General features: G+C 35.8%; 1 protein-coding gene across 1 annotated transcript in view; it reads right to left on the reverse strand.

Annotated features, from left to right (window-relative positions):
* The window catches only part of LOC150100323 (lysosome membrane protein 2-like), a 187,092-nt gene that overhangs the window by 112,158 nt on the left and 48,820 nt on the right, over positions 1–26,114 (reverse strand). Inside the window, exons 4-5 of the mRNA XM_090402637.1 lie at positions 6,988–7,206; positions 4,973–5,064 (exon numbers count right to left, since the gene is read on the reverse strand). Coding sequence (XP_090258763.1) covers positions 4,973–5,064; positions 6,988–7,206 — 311 coding nt within the window. The remainder of the gene's footprint in view (positions 1–4,972; positions 5,065–6,987; positions 7,207–26,114) is intronic.

Consider the following 26,114-nt stretch of genomic DNA (forward strand, 5'->3'; position numbering starts at 1 on the left):
TAGGAATATTGTCTACACCTGGACTTTTTCCCTTACTCATTTCGGACAGTGCTTTATCAAATTCTTCTCGCATTATTGTGGGTCCTAGATCATCTTCATTTTGATTTTCTATGCTGATATCAGCATCAAGCTTGTTGCCATTATAGAGATTTTCAAGATAATTCTTCCATTCCATTAATATATCCTCAGATTCTATTAGTAATTTTCCATTTTCATCTTTGATGGCATTATTTTTGCTGTTCTTATTAAATTTGAAAGTTAGTTTGTTAATTTCTTTATAGACTTTCTCTATGTTTTCTTTTTTAAATAATTCATCTATGTTATTACACTGTTCTTCCAGGTATTCTTTTTTGGCTTGTCTACATTTTCTTGTAATTTGATTTTTAAGATATTTGTATTTGGCCACATCTTCTTTAACAGCATTTTTATATTTTCTTCTTTCATCCATAAGGCCAAGTATTTCATCTGTTATCCAATGTTTTCTTTTTTCTTTTTCTGCATTTTTCAATAATTGATTTGATAAATTTGTAATTAACTCTTTAATCATATTCCATTGGTTTTCAATATTATTCTGACTGTTTATGTTTTCTGGAATGTTATGATCAGTTGCCTCTTGGTATCCTCTCTTTACTTCTTTACTCTTTAATTTTTCAAGGTTCCATCTTATTGATTTGTTTCCTATGTTTCAGTTCTGTTTTCATTAAGACAAGGTCACTACTAATGTCAGCACTTGGATAGCTTTTGCAATTTTTTATTTGGTTTCTGTATCTTTTCTTGACCAATATATAATCTATTTGATATCTATTTGAATCCCCAGGTGCTTTCCATGTGTATCTTCTTCTTTTTGGAACTTGAAATAGTGTATTTGCTATAACTAACTGTTTTTGTGTACAAAATTCTATTAATTGCTTTCCTCTTTCATTCCTACGTCCAAGACCAAATCTTCCTGAAACATTATCATTGCTCTCTTCTCCCACTATAGCATTCCAATCTCCCATTATTATTGTATTGTCTCTGTCTTTAAAGCTGCTCCAGATTTCTTCTATTTCTTCATTGCTATGTTGTGATGTTGGCATGTAGACCATTATAATATTGAGGCTTACTGGTTCATTTTGAATGCTTATCGCCATGATTCTGTCACTATAGTTAATTATTGTAGTGATTAACTTTCCAACTTTTTTTTTTTATGAAGCATTATTGCAACACCTGACTCCCCTTCTTTTGTCCTGAATATATTATCCGAAATTCTCCACTCCAGAAATCACCCTGTCCCTCCCATCTCGTCTCACTAATGCCCAGAATGTCTATTTCAAGTCTTTCCATTTCTTTTTTACCTGGTTCTAGCAGTGTTCTTGCATTCCATGTTCCAATATTCAGCTTATTTCTTGTCTTCATTTTTGAAGAAGTACCAGGATTTCGTTGGCTGTCGACCTGAGAAGCCTGGTTACTTCTCCTGCCGGGCATGACTCCTTCAGTGAAGGCTCCATCACCAATCTTGATTTCATTTTTAACTTCCATTGCTGCTTTTACTTGGGAATGTAATGTGGTGGTTTCCCCTTGCCTTCCACATTGCAGTATTGTAACATGTATGCTACAGGAGGTTAATATAAGTTGCGCTGCTGCCCACTACTATAACTATTAGTTGTTAGTTGAAAGAGGAGGAAACACCCCTAGCACTCGAGTACTCTAATAGCTTCAGGGAGAATGGAGGACCTCCTCCTGGGGTTAGTAAATAAGAAGAGACAGACAGACAGTTTTAAGTAACGAATCCTCATTAGGAAGAATGTTAGTATGAGGGTAGAAGCAGGAAGTGGAAGAGTTAGAGAAAAGTATGACTAAAAGCTTTGAAATAGATCATACTTAACTCTGGGACTCTAGGTTAGCCATGTCCATGCCTGCAAGTCGCAAGCCCCATGTGATAGTTGATAAGGATCTGAAATTTAGAGGATACATTGCCAAAATTGGGAAGACAACACAAAGACTTCTGGGAATGATGCGAAGGACACTAACTTGTAGAAGTAGGGAGATTCTTGTTCCATTGTATAAGGCTTTGAGGCCACACATGGACTACTGTGCCCAAATTTGGTCACCTGGTTTTCAAAAGGGCAAAGAGATGTTGGAAAAGGGTCCAGAGGCGACTGACTAAGGTAATTTCTGACCTCTGGAATGTTGAATATGAGGAAAGATTGAGAAGGTGCAATTTGCAGAGTCTAGTGGATAGGAGGAAGAGGGAAAATATGATACAGAACTACAAGTTAGCAAGGGGTTGTTATACGATCAGTGTTGGAGACGTTCTACAGAAAACAGTGGGAGATCAGGGGAGAACCAGAGGTCATCTCTGGAAACTGTATAAAGAGGATGTGAGCAGGAGAGTGAGAAGGTTTTTTTTTGCATGCAGAGTTGTGAATGATTGGAATGCCTTGCCTGAGAGTGTGGTGTCTGCAGAGAATTTGAGTGTTTAAGACACAGTATGATGAGCTGTGTGTATGATAAAAGGACCTCCTAGATGAGTCTTTGATTCTATGGGGTCTTAGGTAATAATAATAATAATAAAATGTGCTAATAAAAAGGTAAACATATAGTCCTTTGGGTTTATTTAACATCAAAGTGAATCTTGACCAAGGCTAATATCAGTCTTGTTTAGACATGAGTATAGGTAGCTTGAGATGGAAAAAAGTAGTGTGTAGTAGTAGGTTGTGGATTCCTTCATACAGGAATCCACAACTGGAAAAAATATGGCAGACCTCTAGGCCACTAGTTCTTATCCAGTAACAATCTGAATTGTTTCAACAACTAGTTGAGTGCTATGGGCTTAACATAGTTATAATCTGTGCTCAGATGATACTGGTCAGAAAAATCAGCAACATATTGGCAAGTTCAATAAATTAATTATCTTTTTTTCTCTTGGTTTTGTTTATACTATGAATCACTGTTATGAATAACACTCAACATCTAAGCCCAATCTATATGTATGATAGACATCAGCAGTAGCAAAGTAAATGTGTGTCAAACATGACAAAGACTTTCATGTTAGTTAAGGAATCTCTCAGATTAATACAGAAGAAATTATAAAAAGAGCAGATGTTAAGATGGGAAGCATGAAAGGTCATCCCTGTAAGTTGTATAAAGATATAGCGAAGAAGGGTGTGAGGAGTAGATTTTTTTACATGGAGAGTTGTTGATGAGTAGAATGCATTGCCTGTGTGCGTTGTGAGTGCAGGTAGTGTAAATAACTTCAAAGCTTATTATGATAGACATGTTGCTGGTTGAGTGGGTCTCCCACGATGAGGCTGTTGACTCCATGGAGGTTACTAAATGATAATAATAATAATAATAATTTTAGAAGATAATTAAATGTAATATTCGATAAAAAAAATCAGCTCAATATTACAACAGCTATGTAAATGGCTTCGAGTTAATTTGCCTTCATTACAAGAATGCATAGTATGCATGGCCAGATTAAAAGAATATTCCATTGTAAAACCTTACATATTTAAAGTGGAACTAAATTAGAATTGATGGGATTAAATAATAGATTTGTGAGTTGGACATGTGATTGGATGTCAGACAGGTTTCAGCAAGTTATGTATGGGAAAGTATGCTGCAAGAATCTGTTTTGACCATTACTATTGAACTTGTATGTAAATGATATCAGACAGGCACAAGTTTGTCTTTAGATCTAAGCTGTTTGCAGGCATTGCAAAGTTTGAGAACCATAAGGAGAAGAAAAGATGTTGTGGGCTTACAAGAGGATCTGAATAGAATATATAAGTGAAGCTGCCAGATCAATGATGCAAAGTATAAAGTTCTGAAATTCTTAAGGAATAAGTGATCCAGAAAATTTTCCTGAAGACATCTGCTTGGCTAAGCAGAAATTTTCAGTCTCCAGCTTTGGTGCTTCATGTGTTTTCTGTTTGTTTAGTTTGGAATTAATTTATTTTGCTCTCTTTTTCATGGTACTGAAAGTATATTAAAGGATTAGGATTTACACAAGAGAACCCCCCCCCCTCTCTCTCTCTCTCTCTTGTTGCTGACGACAGAATTGTGTTGAAATTTAGCTTACAAGAGGATCTGACTAGACTGTATAAGTGAAGCTGCCAGATCAATGATGCAAAGTATAAAGTTCTGAAATTTGGTATACAAGGATGGAATGCAAGTACACAATTAGTGAGGAAATTCTGAAGACAGCAGAGGAGATGAGAGATCTGGAATTGGTAGTGGGCAGGGGCACCTGCCTGCAATTTAGGGGTCACAACCAAAGTTTTAAAGAGGACATCATAATAGATTATGGCAACAATGACAGAACTCTGATATGTAGAATCCAAGAGATTATGGTTCCATTGTCTAAGGTCCTCATCATACTACATATGGACTATTGTACATAAATTTGATCAACTGATTTTCAAGGGAATGAGAATCTCTTGGTAGAAGATTGACTAAGGAGATACTAGACCTCTGGAATGTAGGATAAAGAGAGAGTCTTGTAAATAATGGCAGAGGGGGGGGGGGGATATGATTGAGACATATAAGGTGGTTTACAGTTGTTACCAGAATAATGCAGAGGAAATTTTTCGTAAAATGGAGTGAGACATGGTAGAACAAGAGGTTATCTCTGAGAGCTATATAAGGAGAGTATGTGAGCAAGGGTGGGAGGAAGGAATAGATTCTCTGCATGGAGTGCGGTTTTGCAAGTGGAATGCATTGCTTGAGACTGTGGTGAGTGGGGAAACAGTTAATGAGTTTAAGGCATGGTTTAATGATCTCTGTGTGTGACAGTGGGGATCTCCTGTCAATGAGTCCTTTGACTTCATGGAGATCTAATGCTAAATAATAATATCACTCTTTTCACTGTAGCATATTTTAGAGCTATTGATTTATTCTGATCAAGCAGCAGGTTTTTATAAGCTCAGAATATCTTTTTTATTTCAAGTTTTAATATTATTATAACAAAATAACTTTTATATGTACTTACTCTTGACCATTCCAAGAATTAATACTATTCAAACGACTTATGTCTGTAAGTCCAGTATGCACTGAATACCTATCCTCAAAAGTATCATTTATCTACAATGAAGAAATGAAAACATAATTTAATATTTTAACTTTGACTTGTCAAAAATTATATTTTCTCCATATGAAGAAAATGAATTTTATCAAGATTTGAGTAAGTTGCATTTTTCACTGTTAATTTAAATTTTATCTTTGCCAAATTCAAGTATATCTTTTGTTTTACAAAGGAAAAAAAAAAAACAGCACACATTAAAAATACAATGTTGTAAAATTGGTGCTGGTTTTTTTTTTTTTTTTTTTTTGTATATAAAAAGGCCTGGTTTACGAGGTAGTTGGTGTATCCACTCTGCAGCCAGAAGGCTGCAGGTTCAAATCCTGCCATGGATGTTTCTGATTGTCTGTGAAAATACTAGTGGTGGTGGACAGTAGATGGCATTGGTATAGATGATGTGGTTGGTGGATGGCAGGTGGATGAAGGTGAGTGGTGGGGACGGAGAGTTGTAGAGTAGGCCCTCCCCTGATGAGTCTTTGGACTCCCTGGAGGTGTCAAATAATAATAATAATAATAAAAAACAGCACGATAAAAAAAAAGTCTAAACCAATAAAGGAAGTAAAATATCTCGGCTACCCAGGAACGGTTTTTAATGAAAACAGCAAATTAAATATGAAAATTGATAATAGACTAAGCAAAGCTAGTATGATGGGAAATCAGCTGAATAAATTTTCATGGAATGTCCCTGTTATTCCATGAAAATTCCATGAATATAAGTAAATTTTTCTAAATTCTCTCAGAACTTGCATATTTTTATGATAAATTTAGAAGGGTAAACAGATGGCATCAATGACAGAATAATATTAAAAATGATATTAGAAAAGAAGTTCACATTATTAACATTAGACCGTGTGAATAGAGATAATTTAAAGTAGTACGATCACCTAAACAGAATGGGAAAGAAAGATTAGCAAAAGTCTGCTGTCAGCAGGATGACTGGAAAAAGATCCTGAGGAAGGCAAAAATGAAATTAGACGAGACTGGATTGAGGACGGAGAAATAGTATGAATACATCTGTATTCTTATTTACCATTAAGAATAAAGTTATACAATAACCTTTAAATAACAATAAAATATAAGCAGACCGAAACGTTACTGCTGACAAATACAAATCACTCCACACAAAACACAACTGATTTAACAGCATTGTGAGTAGCCATTACTCAACATGCCATAATATGCCAATTCATTAGTGTATATATCTGCTTGTATTTGCCTTCCCCCACCTTAGTTTGCATAATCACGCTATACAGTTTGTCTATGAAATTGGTATATGAAATGTTGGACTGGTTGGCCAAGTGGTTAGCATATCTGCTCTCCAGGCAAAAGGCTGCAGGTTTGAATCCTGCCATGGATGTTTGTGAAAATACTAGGGTGCAGGTGGCCATTAGGTGGGACTGGTGTAGTGGTAACTGTGGTTTACTGTAGTTGGTGTCCGCATGGTTAGCCTAGTGGCTGTGCACTTCGCAACCATATGACTGGGGAAGGAGTGTCCCAGGTTCGATTCCTGTTGAAGATATGAGGAATTTGAGGATCTTCCTCAGCCATAGCCAAGTTAGCTGGTCTTGGGTGTGGGCAGTAGGGTTTTTTCCACCAGTTTATCTGGCGTTTTTCATCCCGCAAGTGAGCAAACCAGCCCCATGAACACGCACACGGATCTAGAGCTATAAATACTTAACCCCCCCATGAGCCCCCTATTGGGGCAAGTTGAGCCCCAATAGGGACGAGGGAGAAAAAGGGAGGAAACTCCATACGAATAAATAAATAAAACTGTAGTTGGTGGATTGAGTGATGGAGGCAGAGAGTTGTAAAGTAGGTGCCCTCCCTCAATGAGTCTTTGGACTCCTAGGAAATGTCATGTAATAATAATAATGAAATTGAAATGATGAAACAATATCTACATTATTACATAAATTCAAACTTACCAGAAATTTCAGTTTTGACAATTTTCTTTTAATATAAGAAGTAACTAAAAGGCAGAAAAAGTCATCAGCTGGTTTTATTTCATCTGATTTCCCATGAAATATTAAATATTTGATTGTATATTCTACAATTAAGTCTTGTGTTTTCAAACTTTGAAGGAAGCATAGTTTAACTGCTTGCTTTGAAGGAATATTTCTTCTGTTTATGACTGCAGGAATAATCTGAAAAAAAAATTGAATAGTACTGAGTGACACATGTGCTGCATGCTAAATATCGCTTATTTTATTTTATTTTTCAATTTAAAATATTCTTTTGAACTTATATGCAGAATGTTGAATCCTCCCGCAATGAGTCTTTTGACTCCATGGAGGCTTGGATAATAATAATAATAATAGTATATACACGTCCAGCAAACCTGGATAATATTCTGTCCACCTGTTGAAAGAACATGGATAAGTGCAATTTGACTGTCATGTCCATTAGAAGGGGCAATAATCCTTCATGCTGAAAAGAACACTTAACTAGATTACTTGGCGTACGTAGTAGCTAAGTTCAGTTGCCTACAGCAAGAAACACAGTTGCTTGCCGTTTGCTCAGTAACCAGAATCCAAGTTATTTCAGACCAAATACCTACCAGTTATATTCATTTTTTGCTGCTTGCTTTTATCGTATAATTATGGTTTTTAATGCCAGCGCAAAATAAGAAATCCTTTCATACTTTCTTCACTTCATATTGTATCACTTTGAAAGATCAATGTCACTTTCAATTTTTATGCTAATCATTTTAATCGCCAATACATTTTAAAATTCTCCCAGAACTTCATTGAAGAGAATTATTTTTGTCAAACAATTATTTTATAAATTCATGAAAATCCGAATCTAAAAATGAATACAGCCTCCATCTGTTCCAAATTAAGTTTTATTTTTTATTCATAATCTTAGTTTGAAGGTTACTAGTTCACAGATTGCGCGAAGGTTCGCACTTTTAAATTTTGCTTTATAGAGAATCATACGGAAATCTTGAATTATATCATCTGATGCATAATTTTTATAACGTAATCTGTAGGTTTTTGCATTTCAACTTTCTTGGTTTCCCCCTACTCACTCACAACAAATCGAAATAAACGGCAGTTATGAAGTCAACTGTTATGTACATATTTTCAGCTAATTTCGATATTATGCAGCAGTTTTGAAGTTGCGATATTTTTCCTTCAGTTTATCTTTCAAAACATGTAAAGGTGCATTCGTCAAAATGAAATTTTATTTCCAAAATTTTCATAACAGAATTAATTCGCCTTTAATGGCTAACTCCATCCCCCCCCCCAAATTTATCACCACACACACAGAGAGAGAAAGAGAGAGAGAAAAAATACTGCTAGATAACATATGTGCACTTTCTTTTTGTTTGAATTCGTTATTTTTCCAAAGTAATTGTATAGTTCACCCACCAATTAAAGATCCTTCGACACTTCTGCGCATGTCAGAAAAAAGGAGAATCCATTCTGATAATAGGGTAATCAGTCCGTATTGTGGGATGAGTTGCTTATTATTACACGGTGGAAAATTAACTTCTCTTTTATGATTATTGTAGTTACTATGTTGTTTGTATAACAGTTTGAAAATTTTACTATAAAGCATGTGATTTCGCATGTTGGAAACCAATTCGTATGTCCTTCATTTCTTTCTCCCCTTCAGCATGAATCGACTATTGTTGGCAAGACGCCAAGCAGAGACCTATAAATGGTGGGCGAACTATACTGTTGCAGTTTTAAGCAAAAGACAAAGGCAAAGAGTTCTCTGATAAAATACCACTGGATATAAATCTTTGATATTAAAAAGAATCACAATCAGGAAAATTTCGAGAGTCAGGTTTTTGCTGTCACTGTGATAACATAATTCCTAAAGAACAATTTGGTTTTCGTACCGGACATAGCACTACACAGCAAATTCACAGACTGACTGAATTCATCACTACAGGCTTTAACTGGAAACAGCACACAGGAGCTATCTTTTTAGATGTTGCAAAAGCATTTGATAAGGTGTGGCACAAAGGTCTCATCGATAAATTAATTTCAGCCAACATACCTCTTTACCTTACTAAAATTATTGACTCCTTTCTACAAGACCGTAAAATCCAGATCAAGTTGCGTGGAATTCGATCCTCATTGAAAAAAATCACTGCTGGCGTCCCTCAAGGCTCGCTGCTCTCACCGCTGCTTTTTAACATCTTTGTTTCTGATGTTCCTAGCACATCACTAACCACTATAGCTAGTGTGGATGATATGGCAATTCTTAGCAGATCTCTCAGGCCACATATAGCTACACAGCGCTTACAACCTGCAGCAATAAATTTGGAGGACTGGTTCAGAAAATGGAGAATATCTGTAAATGCTGATAAAAGCACTGCCATTCTCTTCACAAGAAGACAAGCATCTCATTTTGGAGAAGTTAAACTTTTTAACATAGCTATCCCATGGAGAACTAGCACCAAATATCTAGGCATTCAACTTGATAATCATTTAAACTTTAACTCCCACATAGTTTATGCATGCAAAAAAACCAAACTCTGCAATTGTGCAACTCTATTCTCTCCTCAATCGAAGAAGTCAAGTCAGCACTGAAAACAAACTACGGATCTATAAAACAATTATCAGACCATCGTTAACTTACGGATCACTGGCATGGGGTCACACTTCCCTCACCAACATCAAAAAGCTACAAGTTATTCAAAACAAATGCCTCCATATGATTTTTAACGCTCCGTGGTTTGTCAGAAATGCTCTCTTACACCGTGATGCCGATATTCCTGATATTCCCATGTTCCTCCATAACAGTGCTGCTGCTTATTTTGCCAAAGCAGCTGTTCATCCAAATCAACTCATTCAAGAGTCATCTAACTATGACGAACAAGACAGGTGGAAACATAAGCGCTCGAAAGCAGCTCTGCTTATCGGTTCAGGTGCCTCCATACAGCCCTAAACAGGGTGAGCCGGGTGCTCGCTAATCTTTAATACAAGATTATTTCATAGCGACGAAGGGATCGGAGTCCATGGGACTGATATCCATCATGCCACATCAGTCATCAGTCACTCACAATCAGAAACCCTGAGTAATGCAGTTTAACATCATTTGTTGTTCATAAAAAAAAAAATCCTTCCTAAAATTGAAACGTGCAACCCATATGATCTTATTTTGCAAGGAAGGAAGGAAAAATGTCATATTTATTTCAATAAATGTTATTTAAAAATATAAATATTTGACATAGTATTTCCAGTGCAAACAAACATTTTGATAATTTATTTTCGCACATGTGAAATTCGTTTTTATTTTGGGAAGAGACACAATAAATAAATTGTGCAGCAAAAAAGGGTCAAATATCACAGGACAGTAAAGGAAATTCCAAGTAATACAGGGCACGTAAAAACAATAATCCGTTAACCGTGGTAAGGGGTGGGGGAATAATTGCATTTTAACACACAGAATGCTGATGAAGTTACATCAGCATTCTATTTTTAAATATTAGGTCAAAGGGATTTTGAGTATATTTGCAAACAGATATATTCAACATAACTTGCCAGTTTTGTTGCAAAAAGTGCTGCATTTGAAGAAATATTAGCGGCATAATAATAAAATAGCAAAATTCTTAATGCTTCAGAATAACTTGATAATTTTGATAATACCAAAACAAGATGAGACATCTGTAGAAATCTATTATTATTATTATTATTATTATAGTCCTTTTAATTATGAACGCTATAAAGATATATCTTTTTATAAAAAAGATATATATATGGATTTTAATCCCGTTTTATTTTATATGGCTATAAAATGAAACAGGATTTACCATCTCCCTTTCAATTAACGAATTCGCCGGTAAAATAGCCTTTCGGCTTATTATCTTAGTAATTAACAATATAGGAATGCACCACTTCGGCAATTCAATAGTAGAGGTATGCAAGTTCGTGTTCACTTAAAAACCTTGATTTCCAGGTCTACCTACTCACTGATGAGACCTCAAAAAAGGTTGAAACCGGTCTGGGTAGTGACCTCCTCTCATAATATAAAACAATATATATACATCTCTTAGGAGCTGGGTTTTACATTATGAGAGAATATTAAAGTTAGTGACGGAGCTTGCTCCACCTTTGCATGGAGTTTGTAAACTACGATGCTTGTCAAACAAAATCAACGTTCTCAAAATCAACAATCAATACTGCAATTGAAATCTTTCACAGAAAGATTTTAATTACATCTTTCTTTAAATTAATTATGATTCAATTACATGAAATATTTAAAAGTGTAAATAATATATATATATATATATATATATATATATACAGTGGTATCTCGCTAATCCGAACTAATAAAAACCGTGCTCGTTCGGATTAGCAAATTTCCCCTAAGAGACAACAATAACTAGCATTTAAGACAAAAATAATCAGATTCTAATGGTACATCAATTTACTTCTGTAAATAAATGAAGTAACTGATAGAAAAAAATCTACTGTACTGTAATTTAAAACATAAAAAAAATGCAGTACACAAGTTTATTTTAGTAAAAAATTTAATTCGTATGTACTGTATTGTTGAGGATTCCGATTTATTAAAATTGCATAGTTCAGTACATAACTTAATTTGCGTAAAAATATCACTTTCTTGTACACAACACACAAAAAAAAGTTTTTTTATTTCTTTTTAAAAAAGTCACCGATTTTCTTTTGCTTCTTAGACGCTAAACGTTTTTCGAATGCTTCTTCTCAGAGCTGCATTAGATGAAATTGTGGAAACTGTCAACTGCCTCTTCATATTTTATTTTTTTTTCTTCGAGTTCTTTATCGTCATCATCATTATCTTCTAATTCATTCTGTAGTGTCATATTTATAATTTCAGCATCTGATTTGATTTCGAATTCACTTTCGGTTCTACCTGTAATCTACAGTAAGACCGTAGAATCGACATAATGGAAAAAAAATACTGTACTTTAATAATAATAAAATAAATAATAACAGTTAATAATAATTATTAAATTGCAGTTCGGATTACTGGAGGGTTCGGACTAAAGAGGGCCGGATTAGCGAGATACCACTGTATATATATTTAGAATTACATTAAAAGATTTTAAACTATTTAGAAAATTTAATATTAAATATAAAGTATCATAGAAGTTGTATAATTATTTATAATCCATCGATATAAGTTAGTCATTTATTTATATAATGACTTCAACGTTGAAATGACTTACAATGTTGCTGGTTTAATATTGCCAAGATTTTTTTAATATGAATATTTATTGTTTACATGTGAAATTCGTTTTTATTTTTGTGAAGGGGACACAATAAATAAATTGTGCACCAAAAAAAGGATCAAATATCGTAGAACAGCAAAGGAAATTCCAAATAATGGTAATTTAACTGATAGTTTAATTACCATTATATGGCTAATATTTGTAAAGCAGTATACAAGTGTATATGCCTAATTATATGGTTAAAGTAGTTGTCGCAGTCAGTCAGAATATATTTTTCAATTAATTTATTTCTTATTTTACTGTTACTCCTTTATTTTAACAAAACCAAGATACTACTGTTTCTATTTTTGTATTTTATTATTATTATTCCTGATACCTCCAAGGAGTCCGAAGACGCATTGTGGGAGGACACCTACAACTGTCTCAACCACTACACCGAACCTCTACTATGAATCATCTCCATCAATGCCATCTACTGGCCACCTCCACCACCACAGCTAGCATTTTTTGTCTGTAAATTGCAAGAGATTATGTTGAAAAATTAAAAGAATTTTGAAATTATAAATTCGTTTTTTCATTGTTAGGCTGAGAACTTTCAGACCACCCTTGTACAATGCATAGTTGCATAATAACATTACTTTTACATAAGATCCCAAATTTGAAGATCATTATTCCTACAAAAGGAGAGCAAGATGAGAAAAAGCTTGTAATGTACAGCAGATTTGAAAAGGTTCTGCTGGTTAGACCTTGGATGTTATTTTCAGATCAAAGAATGATATCAATTTGTGATAATACCACTATTGTATTCATACAAGTCAACATCAGAACCTCACTTCCTGTGCCCAGAGATCAAGTCTTCTGGTCTCTTGTAAAGCCAAATGCAACTTCTATGCTCCCATCTCTTTCTCTCTTTTCTGGCTGGCATTACTATAGATGCCATCTAGATTACTTTTACACCTAAAGATAAAGCTGACCTACTGGCTTCATTCTTCTCTTCCAATTCTTACACAGATGACCAAGACAAATCACCTCCATCATACCATTGTAGTTTTTTGACAGAATAAACATAAGAAGAATACTAAATAAATATGAGAGATGTCTTTCAGTTTTGAAGGCATCTCTCCAATTGTATTCAAATGTTGTGCTCTAGAATTAACACTTGTTCTATATTATCACTACAATATTTTATATACTCAGTTGGCATCTATCCCAATGCTTGAAGCAAGCAGAGCATTCATCCAATCTATTCCAAAAAAGAAATCATCAATGGTCACTTCTGCACTACCTAGCAGTGCCTATAGATTTGACTTTCACAAGCATAGATTCTGACACACTAAATTCATTGCTGATCTCTTAGCCTACATCACCTACCACTGGACACGTACCATGAAAGGCTTGGAGAAACATGCTGTTGCTCTTTACGCTTCTAGAGCATTTCATTGTGCCTAGCATTTCAACCTGCTCAGTAAATTTCCATTCTTCAGTCTTCCTGGCATCTACTGTATTTGGGTAGCCAGCTTTGCTCTATGGTCGTTTGCTTTATGTCATGGTGAATGGCTGTATCTCTTCAAGCTTCTCCACTACTGCAGGAATGGCTTAGGGCTCTGTTCTATTATATACCCTAAGACCAGTGGCTTAAACACTGATTACCATGTTACCTTTTAACAGAGCAAAGATAATTTAGTCACTTTTAATGATATTAAAATGGAGTGTTGCCTTCCTCCCCTCAAAAATGGGGTCTCAGCAGCTCACCTACTCTTACTCTTTGGACTGACATTTACCTCTGGCTTCTCCTGGCATAAATTTTTTTTTTAGCATTTAAAGTAATTGTTTATTTTTATTTTATATGGATTTGTTTTTAGCTAATAATTTGTTACAGTCTTTAGTTGGTTTTAATTTAGATATAAGAAATAGTTTTGCTGCTGTAAATGAAGAAGCAAATTTATTAACAGATGAGACAAAATTTAAAGATGAAAAGATAAGAGTTAAAAAAATGAAAAAAAAATGTGTGACAAAGTTTCACCATCTAACAATGAGATTATATTGCATGGGAAAGAAAATTTCGCTGTGAACACTTTTAATGTCATTGCAATAAGTTAATTTTGGAAATTAATGAAAGAACAAAAAGCTATTTCAACATATTAGATATGTTTGACATTTTTTCGAAGAAAGATATAAAGTACAAGACTAGTATTAATAAAATTTTACAAACTTATGGGACCGATATCGATTCAGAAAAATTTACTGAGGAAGTTCAGCAATTTTTAATAATGATAAAGGAAGAAAATTCTTCAATTAAAAATATGTACAAATTTATAAACGATGGGCTAAGGTCTACTTTTCTGAACGTAGAAACAATTTTAAAAATATTTTGATGACGATGCCTATTTCAAATTCAAGTACTGAATACTCATTTTCAGTGTTGAAACAAATAAAAAATTATTTAAGAAGCAACTTGCACCAAAATAAAACAAGTGACCTGTCGTCATTATGCATTGAATCAGATGTAATGGACTCGATTAATTATGATAACATATAGATATATTTGCTAAAACCAATGCCAGGTAAAAAAAAAACTTTTAGTTATTCATTTTTTATTTAAATTTGAACTGATTTATTTTAATACTTTTTTTTAAAATGCAAATATATGTATACCAATGTTGTATTGTGTTATTAAAATGAGTTATTATGGAAATGTTGACTTTTATTTTCAATAAACTAAAAAAAAATATGCTTTTTTTTGAGGGCTCATAATGATGTTGCGCCTCGGGCCTCCAAAAGTATAAATGCAGCCCTGAGTATGTGTTTAATGTATTTGTTATACATTAAACACATACTCAGGTATATTCACTCTCAAATACTGAAAGTGAATGGTTTGTGTTATGAGAGCGAGAATGAAGAAAATATTTGTTAGAAATGTTTTGCAAGTGAGTCTAAGAAAAGTGAGTCATGTTGGGAGCGAAAGAATGAAGTGGATATTATGGATATAAGGTAGAATTGTCAAAGTATTATGGAGAATGTAGTGGAAGTAGTGAATGATAGTGCACAAAACACAAATGAGAGGTTGAAGGCAGTAGTTGAAAGTAATAATATGGATGATGAGATGTCAGTAAGAAAGAAACTGCATACTTATGCAAACTCCTTCACAGGGCAAAATGTGAGCTTGAGAGAAACGATTGCCAAGTGGAACAGAAAGATAGAATGAAAGAAAGAGTGAAGGGGAAAAGCATAAAAGTACAAGAAGCTGGGAGAAAAGAGATAGTATTGTATGGAGATTGGATAATAAGAGGTACATATAATTAATGAGAAAGGGATGAAAGCATGTTTTCCAGATGTGAAGAATGGATGTTAGTGAAGCTTTAAGTTGCAAAAGAAAGAAGTTAACAAATAATTGTTTTGACAGGCACAGGCACAAATGATTTGAAAGGTGAGAAATATGCAATAAGAGAAGATATGAAAGAGTTGTTAGAAGAAGAAAAAAATGAAGAGTGAGAAAGTAAAGATTGTGAGTCTGCTGCTTTAGTATGATAGGACAGAATTGAGAAGAAAGGTTATGATTGTCAATGAGAAGATTGTGCAGAAGGAATGGTGTGCAGTTTATAAATGTGTGGAGTGAATTTGATGGATGTAAGGACCTGTATATGCCTGATAGACTGCACTTAAATGGTTGGGGGGGGGGTACTGGGGGAAGCACGCAAGCATATGTCTAGCCATCCCTGGGATGGATAAGTATGAGTGCAGAATGATTGCAAAGAGCTGAGTGAAGTTTCCCAGGGGGCTAAAGTATTGGAAAAGTTGGTTAAAAGTAAAATTCAGAAATGGGTGGATAAAAATATGAGACACTTTATACTTTATAGGAGACAGCATGGCTTTGTAAAAGGTAGATCCTGCCTCAGTAATGTATTCACATTCTGTAATAAGGTGACAGCAGAGACATGTTTATGTCGATGGAAAACTATTACATTACATAAGTTGGAGCAAATGGGAATGAATATGAGGCTAATTGCGTTGATGGGGGGGGGGCTGATAAACAGACATAAGAGGGTGGAATGGAATCCTGGTGAATGAGGGTGACTAGTGGAGTGTCCCATGGCTCTGTACTAGGACCACTACTCTTTGATTTGTATATTAATGATATAGCAAAAGATTTGAAGGGGGGGGGGGGACATTCAGTTGTTTGTGTTGATGCAAAACTAGGGAGGGCAATAGTTGATAAAGATGATGTAGGTATCTTTAAGATGATTTACTTAAATTGACAGTGTGGGCAAAGGACAATGGTTGTTAATTGAATGTTGTAAAATGTAAGTTAATGCACTTTGAGATGAAAAGATTACACACTTCATATCATATTGATGATATTAGTTTAAAGGAAACTGATGAGGCTAGGGATCTGGGGGTGATGGTGGATAGAAATTTGAAAATCAGAGGGTATATTACAAGAGTTGGCAAAATAGCTCATAAGGTTACTTGGATTCTGAAGAAAACACTGACAAGTAAAGATAGGGAGATTATTATCACACTTTATAAGGCTATGATTTGGCTAAATGTTAACTACTGTGCACAGATTTGGTCATCTGCATTACTTGGAGAGAGAGTATTTTTCACTTGGTTAGACTATAATAAGTTTAGTTTAATCCTCTATCCAAGTGTGAGCAAACAAAGTTTGCGCCTGAAAGTATCTTCAGGACTGCGGTAAGGTAGTGCAACACCAGGCAACTCGTTGCAAAGGCGGAGAAAGCTCTCCTTATCCTATCTCAGTATCTTCCATAATGCAAACCACATCTCCTTGCGGATATGTGTAATGCTATGCATTAAGGCAAGGGCCACTACCCATACTGGTTTCGACCTTTATTGAGGTCTCATCAGTGGGAGCCAGGCCCAGTAGTTGAGATACAAAGGCAGAAGCAATGAAAGGTGATCCTAACTTTGCCTTAATGCATAGCATTACACATATCAGCAAGGAGATGTGCTTTGCATTATGGGAGATACTGAGATAGGAGTAATGAGAGCTTTCTCCACCTTTGCAACGAGTTGCCTTGTATTGCACTACCTTACCCCAGTCCTGAAGATACTTTCAGGCGCAAATTTTGTTTGCTCACACTTGGATAAAGGATTAAACTAAACTTATTATAGTCTAACCAAGCGAAAAATAAACTCTCAACGTCTTTCTCTGAATCCGGAGTAATTTAATAATAGTTGCACACCCTTTGGCAACGCCTATAGGTTAGGATGACTTCTAATTGCTTCTGCCTTTGTATCTCAACTACTGGGCCTGGCTCCCACTGACGAGACTTCAATAAAGGTCGAAACCGGTATGGGTAGTGGCCCTTGCTTTAATGCATAGCATTACACATATCCACAAGAAGATGTGCTTTGCATTATGGGAGATACTGAGATAGAAGTAATGAGAGTTCTCCACCTTTGCAACAAGTTGCCTGGTGTTGCACTACCTTACCCCAGTCCTGAAGATACTGTCAGGCGCAAACTTTGTTTGCTCACACTTGGATAAAGGATTAAACTAAACTTATTATGCATTACTTGGAGACCAGGAGGTGGTGGAAAGGATTCAGAGATGAGCAACCAAGCTGGTGACAGGTCTGTGGAATGTTCCATATGAGGAACAGATTGAGGATTGTAGGTTGCAGAGTTTAGCTGACAGGCAGAGGAGAGAGGATATTATAGAAACTTACAAATTACTAAAGGAATACTATAAGATTGACACGGAAAAAATTTTCAATACATAGGGAGAAGGGGGAAAAAACAGGTGTCACACTTGGAAATTGCCTAAGAGTGTGGTTAGTAAGGGTGTGTGGAATGTGGACTAAGTTCTTTACTGGAAGAGTGGAGAATGAGTGGAATGGATTGCCAGAGGTGGTTGTGAGCACCCCAACAGTGAACAAGTTTATGGAGATATATGACAGGTATTGTGTTCAGTGCCGTAACGAGGGCATGGAAAAAGAGGCACCTGCCACGGGCTCAACTAGGTTTTGAGGCATAAAACGTAAAAAATAAAAATAAATAAATAGATATAAAAGTCTGCTATTTTACATTGTATTTTTAAATTTCAGCAATAAGCCGCTTTAGATGCACAAATTCTGCAACACACTGCAACTCATTTTGATGGGATTAATAGTAAGCATTTAACATATTGCATTTAGTAAAATTTAACTTGTTACATTAAATTTTTCAAACTTTTTGTCATTTTTGGGTTAGGGGGCGCAAGTTAGACACTTGCCACAGGAGCTTCATACCCTCGTTACTGTACTGATTGTGTTAATGGTTAATATTCCCATATAAACAATAATAATAATAGTAATAATAAGATTATTAATATATTGGAGGAAAAGTACATGTTATCAGAGCCTAAAAAAAAACAAAACAAAATGAAACAAAATTGTAAGATATAAAGTTTAAAATTGTATCTCATAATTTGTCCTATTCTGTATTAGAATAAAAGCATAATCCTAATAAGCTTATCTTATGCAGATTATGCATATCTGCATAAGGATAGGTAGATATACCTGTATATCAAAAATATTCTGTTTTCATTACATTACTTTTTCAAACTGTTGAAGAAATTACTTTACATCCCTCCAGCTACTAGCTCTATATAGATCACAAATCCACCCAGGAATAATTCTCTCATTTTTGGTGGTGCATCTAGGAGCTCTCTAAAAATTCTTTATGCTGTTTAGAAACGGGCAGATCAGCTGATCAGTGATTTCTCTCTCTCATCAAATCTATATGTCTTATAAACAATTTCTTCATTGTGTTTCCATGGGTGCTGCTGAGCAGAACTGGCATTCATCAGGTCACCCATTTTTCTGCTATACTTACAATAACACAAACAACAGCTGCTACCATCCCTTTACACTTGAACAGCTGAGTCCCTAAATCTGCTACTCCCATTTGTGTTTCATTCCATCTACCTCAGTTCTGTAGAACGGGCTTATCTACAATGTATTTTCCAAAAACCACAGCAGATACCACTTCTTTAAAAAGAATATCAACAGATTACTTTTCTCTTGATTACACATGGCACTGATCGGCTATATGGTTGTTTGCAGCCTCTTGTGTTTGGGACACTCATATCATAAAAAAATTAAAACAATCACTTTATTTTCATTGATTGATTTTAATTTTAATTAATTAATTACTTGTAAGATTAATAAACTAATTATAACTGTTTATAAATTAATTTGGTTACTTAATTAAGCAGTTAACTTTCATAAATTAAAAAACAAAATTATAATTTTTTGCAAGGATTCTGTTTCAAAAAAAAAAAAAAAAAAAGTTGCAATAACCAAATTTGCAATTACACTGTATTTCAGGTAAAGGAAAGCAATGTGCTAAAAGCCAGAATTTTTTCATATTATTATCATCATCAGACTTCCACAGAAAAAAGTGATTTATCATGGGAGGACCCATTATCATACACAAAATTCATCAAAACTTCCTTTGATGGATAATTCCAATTACCCATCATTTTCCATGCAAAAAGCCAGCTCCTCACTCCCCTGCTCCACAGTTCTACTTCTTATACAGCTTCCAGGGTTGTCTCAAGTTCTCTGCCCATTCTAAGAAAAATCTCTTCCACATTAACCTGGTAAAAACCTCTAACCAACGTATACTGCTTATGATAAGTGATGACCTATGTCCTCTAAGAGTAGAAGCTTTTGGAAGGAAGTGAGACAAATGATTTTGAGAGCGTATGGTGTGAGGTAGAGGCAGTGGCGCACTCAGGATTTAATCTTGGAGGGGGCCGGACACTCAGGATTTAACCTGGGGGGGTTGGTAAGACGATTTGCAAATACACACTACACATTGCATACGACCTATGACTGAGTATCTGCAGTGATCGCTAATTCATAAGTAGTATAGAAATAGAAGACACAACACAACATAAATTTAAAAAAATGAATTTTAATTAGGAAAGATTTTTGGAAATTTTTCTAGGGTTTCTTCCTTTTCTTTGGGGGGTTCTCGGGCCCCTTGTCCCCCCTCTGGGTGCGCCACTGGGTAGAGGTAGGCAAGACAGGATATTTAGTGGGGTGTTGCTACAGACCCAGGAGCACAGAGGATGGGGACCAGGAGATGTTTAGACAGCTAAGTTTGGCAGGTGCAAGGAGAATGATTGTTATGTGAGATTTTAACTACAATAGTATAAATTGGAGAGAGGAAGATGCATGTAGCAATAGGGGAATGGAATTTCTAGATGTCTTAGGCAACATGTAACAGAGGGAACAAGAGGTTCAAGAGTTTTGGATTTGGTTATAGCATCAGAAGAGTCGATAATAACTGATTTGACATCTCTCCCACCAGTTGGAGAGAGTGACCACATGGTTTTGACTTGAAAAATGAATAGACATGCAGGAGTATCAAAGAGACGGGAACTTATGTGGAATTATAATGCAGGTGATTATAATGGTCTAAGAAGTCAACTTGGGGAAGTTTCATGGAGAGAGGAATTGGAAGGCCAGGATATCATTAATGCATGGGAAATTGCGAAAGAATATTTGTTAGCAGCAATGGTAAGTTGTATACTACGAGTGAAGAAGAGAACACAATTTGGAGTAAAGTGGATGACAAAGAATATTAAACAGGAATTGCATGCGAAAAAGAGGCTATGGAAGAGATATAAGGAGACAGGTAAAGAGAAGATGCATGAAGAATATAAGACACAGGCCAGAAGAGTGACTAGTGTGGTAAGGAAAGCAAAACTGGAATATGAGAGGAGATTGGCCCTAAGATCCAAAGAAAATCCTAGGGAATTTTTTAGCTATGTGGCCAGTAGGAGGGGAAATGACTGAGGAAGAATGATATTGTGGGATAAAAATGGGAATAGAGTGACTGATGCAGAGGACATAGTGGAATTGTTCAATGAACACTTTATTGGAGTATTTCATCCTAGAGGAGTCAGTTTTAATGCTAGAGGGATAGGGCTGGTTCGAGGTTTAGAGGTACAGGAGGAGAGTGTTTCAGATAGTGAGTACTCTGGATGTCAGTAAAGCTGTGGGACTGGATGGTATTTCACCACGAGTTTGGAGAGAATGTGCTAGGGAACTGATAGTGCCTTTAACCTGGCTTTTCAATGAAAGTCTGGCTTCGGCAAAGGTGCCCAGGGAATGGAAGGAAGGTAAGATAGTGCCATTGCATAAGGGTGGTAACAGACTGGAAGTGTCTAATTATAGGCCAGTCTGTGTGTCATCAGTAGTTGTTAAAATCTTGGAGAAAGTAGTGAGGGACCGTATACAGCATTGGGCAGATGAGAGTAATGTTATCTGTGAGAGTCAACATGGATTTGTGAAAGAGCGCTCTTGTTTTAGCAATATGCTAACCTTTTATAATAAAGTTATAAGAACATTAGATGAGGGAAAGGCATATACTGCAATTTTCTTAGACTTATCGAAGGCATTTGACAGGATGCCACATGATAAGCTGATATTTTAGTTGCAACACATGAGTTTGGATGTCAGATTGGTCAACTGGATTCAGGATTGGCTGTCTGATAGGCATCAGAGAGTTGTGTATGGTGGAGCAGTTTCAAGGAGGCAGAGGGTTACAAGTGGGGTCCCACAGGGCCCAGTACTAGGAACTATATTGTTTAACCTTTATATCAATGACATTGTCAGTGGATTGCAAGGAGATATTCAGTTGTTTGCGGATAATGCGAAGCTGGGAAGGATTATTAGTAATAGTGCAGATGTGGTAGCCCTGCAAGAGGATTTAAATAAGCTAGATAGATGGGCATATGAATGGGGGGTGTCAGTTTAATGCAGCAAAATGTAAGGTCTTGAGGTTAGGGAACCATCGATGGGATGCTGCATACTCTATGGGAGGAGTTATACTGGAGGAAGTAGGGGAGACAAAAGATCTGGGGGTTGATGATTGATAGAAACCTGAAGTTTAGGGGACATATTGCAAAGGTGGTGAAGGTAACACAGAGGATTGCTGCAATTATGAGAAGGACACTGACCTGCAGAGATAAGAGGGTTATCATTCCGTTGTATAAGTCTGTGATCAGACCACACTTGGACTATTATTCTCAAATTTGGTCCCCAGGATTTGAAAGGGATAAATTAACTGTGGAAAGGATACAAAGACGGATGACAAAGATGGTTTCAGGACTGTACAAGGATAGTTATGAGGATCGACTGAGGGCATGTGGACTGCAGAGTTTGGTGGATAGGAGAGGTGATATGATTAAGACTTTTAAACTGTTGAGAGGTGGTTACAGGGTTGACACCCGGGAGTTCTTTCGCTTGGTTGAATAGCAGGAAGGAGTGATGACAAGAGGCCATCCCTGGAAGTTACGAAAGGAAACTGTGAGCAAGAGGGTGAGGAGTGGTTTCTTTGCGTGGAGGGTGGTTGAACCGTGGAATGCATTGCTTGATGGAGTGGTGGGAGTGAGTACGGTCAATGAGTTTATGGAGTGGTATGATAGACTTTGTGTTTCTTGGGGGGGGGGACCTCCCACGATGAGTCTTTTGACTCCATGGAGGCCTGAATAATAATAATAATCTTCATCAGCATGAAAACATGGTGACTAAATCTGTGCACAATAATCTAAACGAGATCCGATCCAAGCCTTGTACGATTGAATCATAACCTCTATTTATGCACGTCAAGGTCTTCTGAATCACTCCCATTATCCAATGTGATAACTTCACAACTTATGCAAAATGGCACTTGAATTTCAGGTCCTTATCCACCACCACCACACCCAAATCTCTCATCTCCTATGCCTCCTTTAAAATTTCTCCACCAAGTGTATACTTTGCATCCCAGTGTTGCTTACCAAATTTCAAAACCTTACACTTTGCAACGGTGAAATGAAGTTTTACTTACCTGCCCACTCATACAATCTATTCAAGCCCTCCTGTAAGGCCATACCATCTGCTTGACTCTGTCTTGCTCTCCCCAGTTTTGAATCATCTGCAAACAGCTGCATAACACCAGTTAAGCCCATCCCAATATCATAAATATACAAATTGAACAACTTGTATATAGCATCTTGAGTATAGCATCATTGTTATCCACTTGGTTCTGAATTTTGTCTCTTCTTTTTCCAGTTATCACCACCACCACTACTACCGAAATACTGATTAGTCTATAACTTACCATTCTTGGAACCTTTGTGCAGTTGGGCTATTTTGCCCTCCTTCCACTCCCTTAGGACTTTAATAAAGCTGAGGCTTCAATAAAATAGCCTGGCCAGAGGCAATGCCAGTACTTTTTGCTCATTATTATAATATGTGGGCTGACATGACATCTAATCCTATGGCCATATTTGAATTTCTGTAATATCATAAGTGCTTCCATTCATCAAATTCTTGATATGTATGTACCATTAGGAGGTGTACAGGATATAATAGTACTGCATGAAAAGTTACATCATTACTAACTCCTGATCAACAGTTTTCCCCCAAATTAATTTATCTGTCAAGACTCCAACATTATCAGATCTTATATCAGCGTATAGTTGTGTGGACATGATGTTTAGGACCTCCCTCGATGAGTCTAAGGACTCCCTGGAGTCACCCGTAATAATAATAATAATATTTCCAATGGCTCCAATACAGACCCCTATAGCACATGACTAATAACTCTCCTCCTTCAGGACAACTGTACCCCCATATAGAACTTTCTGATACCTATCCAACAACCAGTCACTGATCCACCTCAAAAGTCCATTATCCAATCCAATCTGTTTCAATTTATTTACCAGCTTGTCGTGTGGCAGTCTATCAAAAGCTTTTGCAAAATCTAAGTATACTGTATATACATCTCCCTTGTCCAAGACATTTATCACTTGTTATGTTACAAGTGATAAATGAGTAAAAGTCAGTAAAACACGATCTCGCTCTCTCTTTAACAAATTCATGCTGACAACCACAGAGAATACTGCACTTATTAACTGATTTCTGTATCCTAGTTCTAGCTAATTTCTCCAGTACCTTAACCACCACTCCAGATATACAGATTAGCCTATAATTTGTAGCCACAGCCTTTCACCTATACAGTGAAACAATTTTATTTTCTTTCCACTCTCTTAGATGTCATATAGCATTGACATGTCAATGCTACTGTCATTTCGTTGGAGCATTACCTTAAGAGACATGGTAATATGTCATCAAATCCCAGCAACTTATTGACATCAAGCTTATTTATTTCCTCATACACCTGTGCATATGAAATGCTCACTCACAATTAAGCCATCCTCTCCTATGTCCTCTACAATTGAGATTTTCATGATTTCACCTTGATGAGGGAAGAAACACATTTATAAATTGTTAACTGAATACCTCAACAATATTTTCTGGTAGTTACTATTCTACCATTTTCATCCATTAACATGATCTTACCATAATAATTTTTCCTTCTACTTACAACATATCTGAAAAACACTCTTGGGTTGTTCTTGGACTGATTGCTCATACTGTAGTTTTTCAGTTCTTCCTTTCCAACATCTCCTCATCCTTTTGAAAACCAAGTGATCAAATCTGGCACAACATTCCATATGAGATCTAATCAGAGCCTTCTACAATAGAACCAGAATCTCCTTACTTATACAAATCAGTATCCTCTGCATCACTGCCAGAATTCATTTTGCTGTCCTAACAATTTTGCAATATGTCCTCTAAATTTTAGATCCTTATCCATCAGCACTCCAATTATTTCCATCACCTCCAACAATATTGATTTGAGGATATTTTGTATTTTATATTTTGGTTCGAGGATACATTGTGGTTGGTCGGTGAATTTAGTGCACCTGGTACTTTTTTTAAAACTATCAAAATTTTTAAATTCATTATAATAAATTATAATAATTATAATAATGAGACTTATAAAGCATTTCCAGCTTTTGGTCAAAAAATAGCAGCTTGTCGCACTTGTCATTTTCATTTCAGAAAACAAGGCAATGATCTGCATTTATGTTCGGTGTCAAGTTTCAAAACCAAAGAAAACTGACAATACTGCACCCCCCACACACACCCAATGCTACATCGCAGTTAGTCATTTGTCATCCATACACCCCTAACAAGTTCAATGGACCTGACAAGTTAAAACGTATAGTGTGCTCTGTGAAACTATGTCCTGACTATAGTGTTGGAGAAATTATTTTAAGAAGAAAAGTGTAATAGTGCATCACAGTGCATCAGCAATATGTTGATGGTGGGATAACTCTTTATTCACGTTATAGTGCAGCCGAAAAAATAATCAAACATATTGCATCAGAATTTAAAAAGAGACTGACATCAGAACTTACAGGTGCTGATCATAAAATTTCCATTTTAATAGATGTTGTCAACAACATTAAGGCAAGCAATCTGCTTTAATCTATATTAAAACTTTCATACATGGCAAAGATGAAATTATATTTCTTGACTTAATTACTCTTGCAAATCAAAATGCTGAAACAAATTTTATTATTTGGTAATAAAAACAATTTATTATTTGGCACTGTCTTAATCATTGTTTGGAGTTGGCTGTTCTTGACTGTATTGCTGACATGAATGCCATAATCATTTCAGAAGTTTCATTGACACTATTTATACCTTATTTAGTCAATCACCAAAAATTATGACAGACTTGCAAACAATAGCCTCAAGCTTGAGTTTCCAATTAACTAAAATTGGAAGAGTCCTAGATTGTCGTTGGGTTGCTAGCAGTTTCAGATCTGTGTCAGCAGTATGGAATGCATATATAACATTAATTGCTTATTTCAAAGAAACAGCTTCTGATTCTAAACGAACAGTCAATGAAAGAAATTCACTGGGCTACATAAACGCATGGAGTCTATTGAGTTCCTGAAGGACTTAGCATTAATGCATGATGTTTTGGAAGAACTGAAAAACTTGTCTCTGCAGCTTGAAGGGAGAA

This window comes from Typopeltis vanoorti, chromosome 13 (assembly GCF_054136105.1).
Source record: "Typopeltis vanoorti isolate ZY-2024b chromosome 13, IOZ_Tvanoo_1.0, whole genome shotgun sequence".
In the NCBI taxonomy this organism is placed as follows: domain Eukaryota; kingdom Metazoa; phylum Arthropoda; class Arachnida; order Uropygi; family Thelyphonidae; genus Typopeltis; species Typopeltis vanoorti.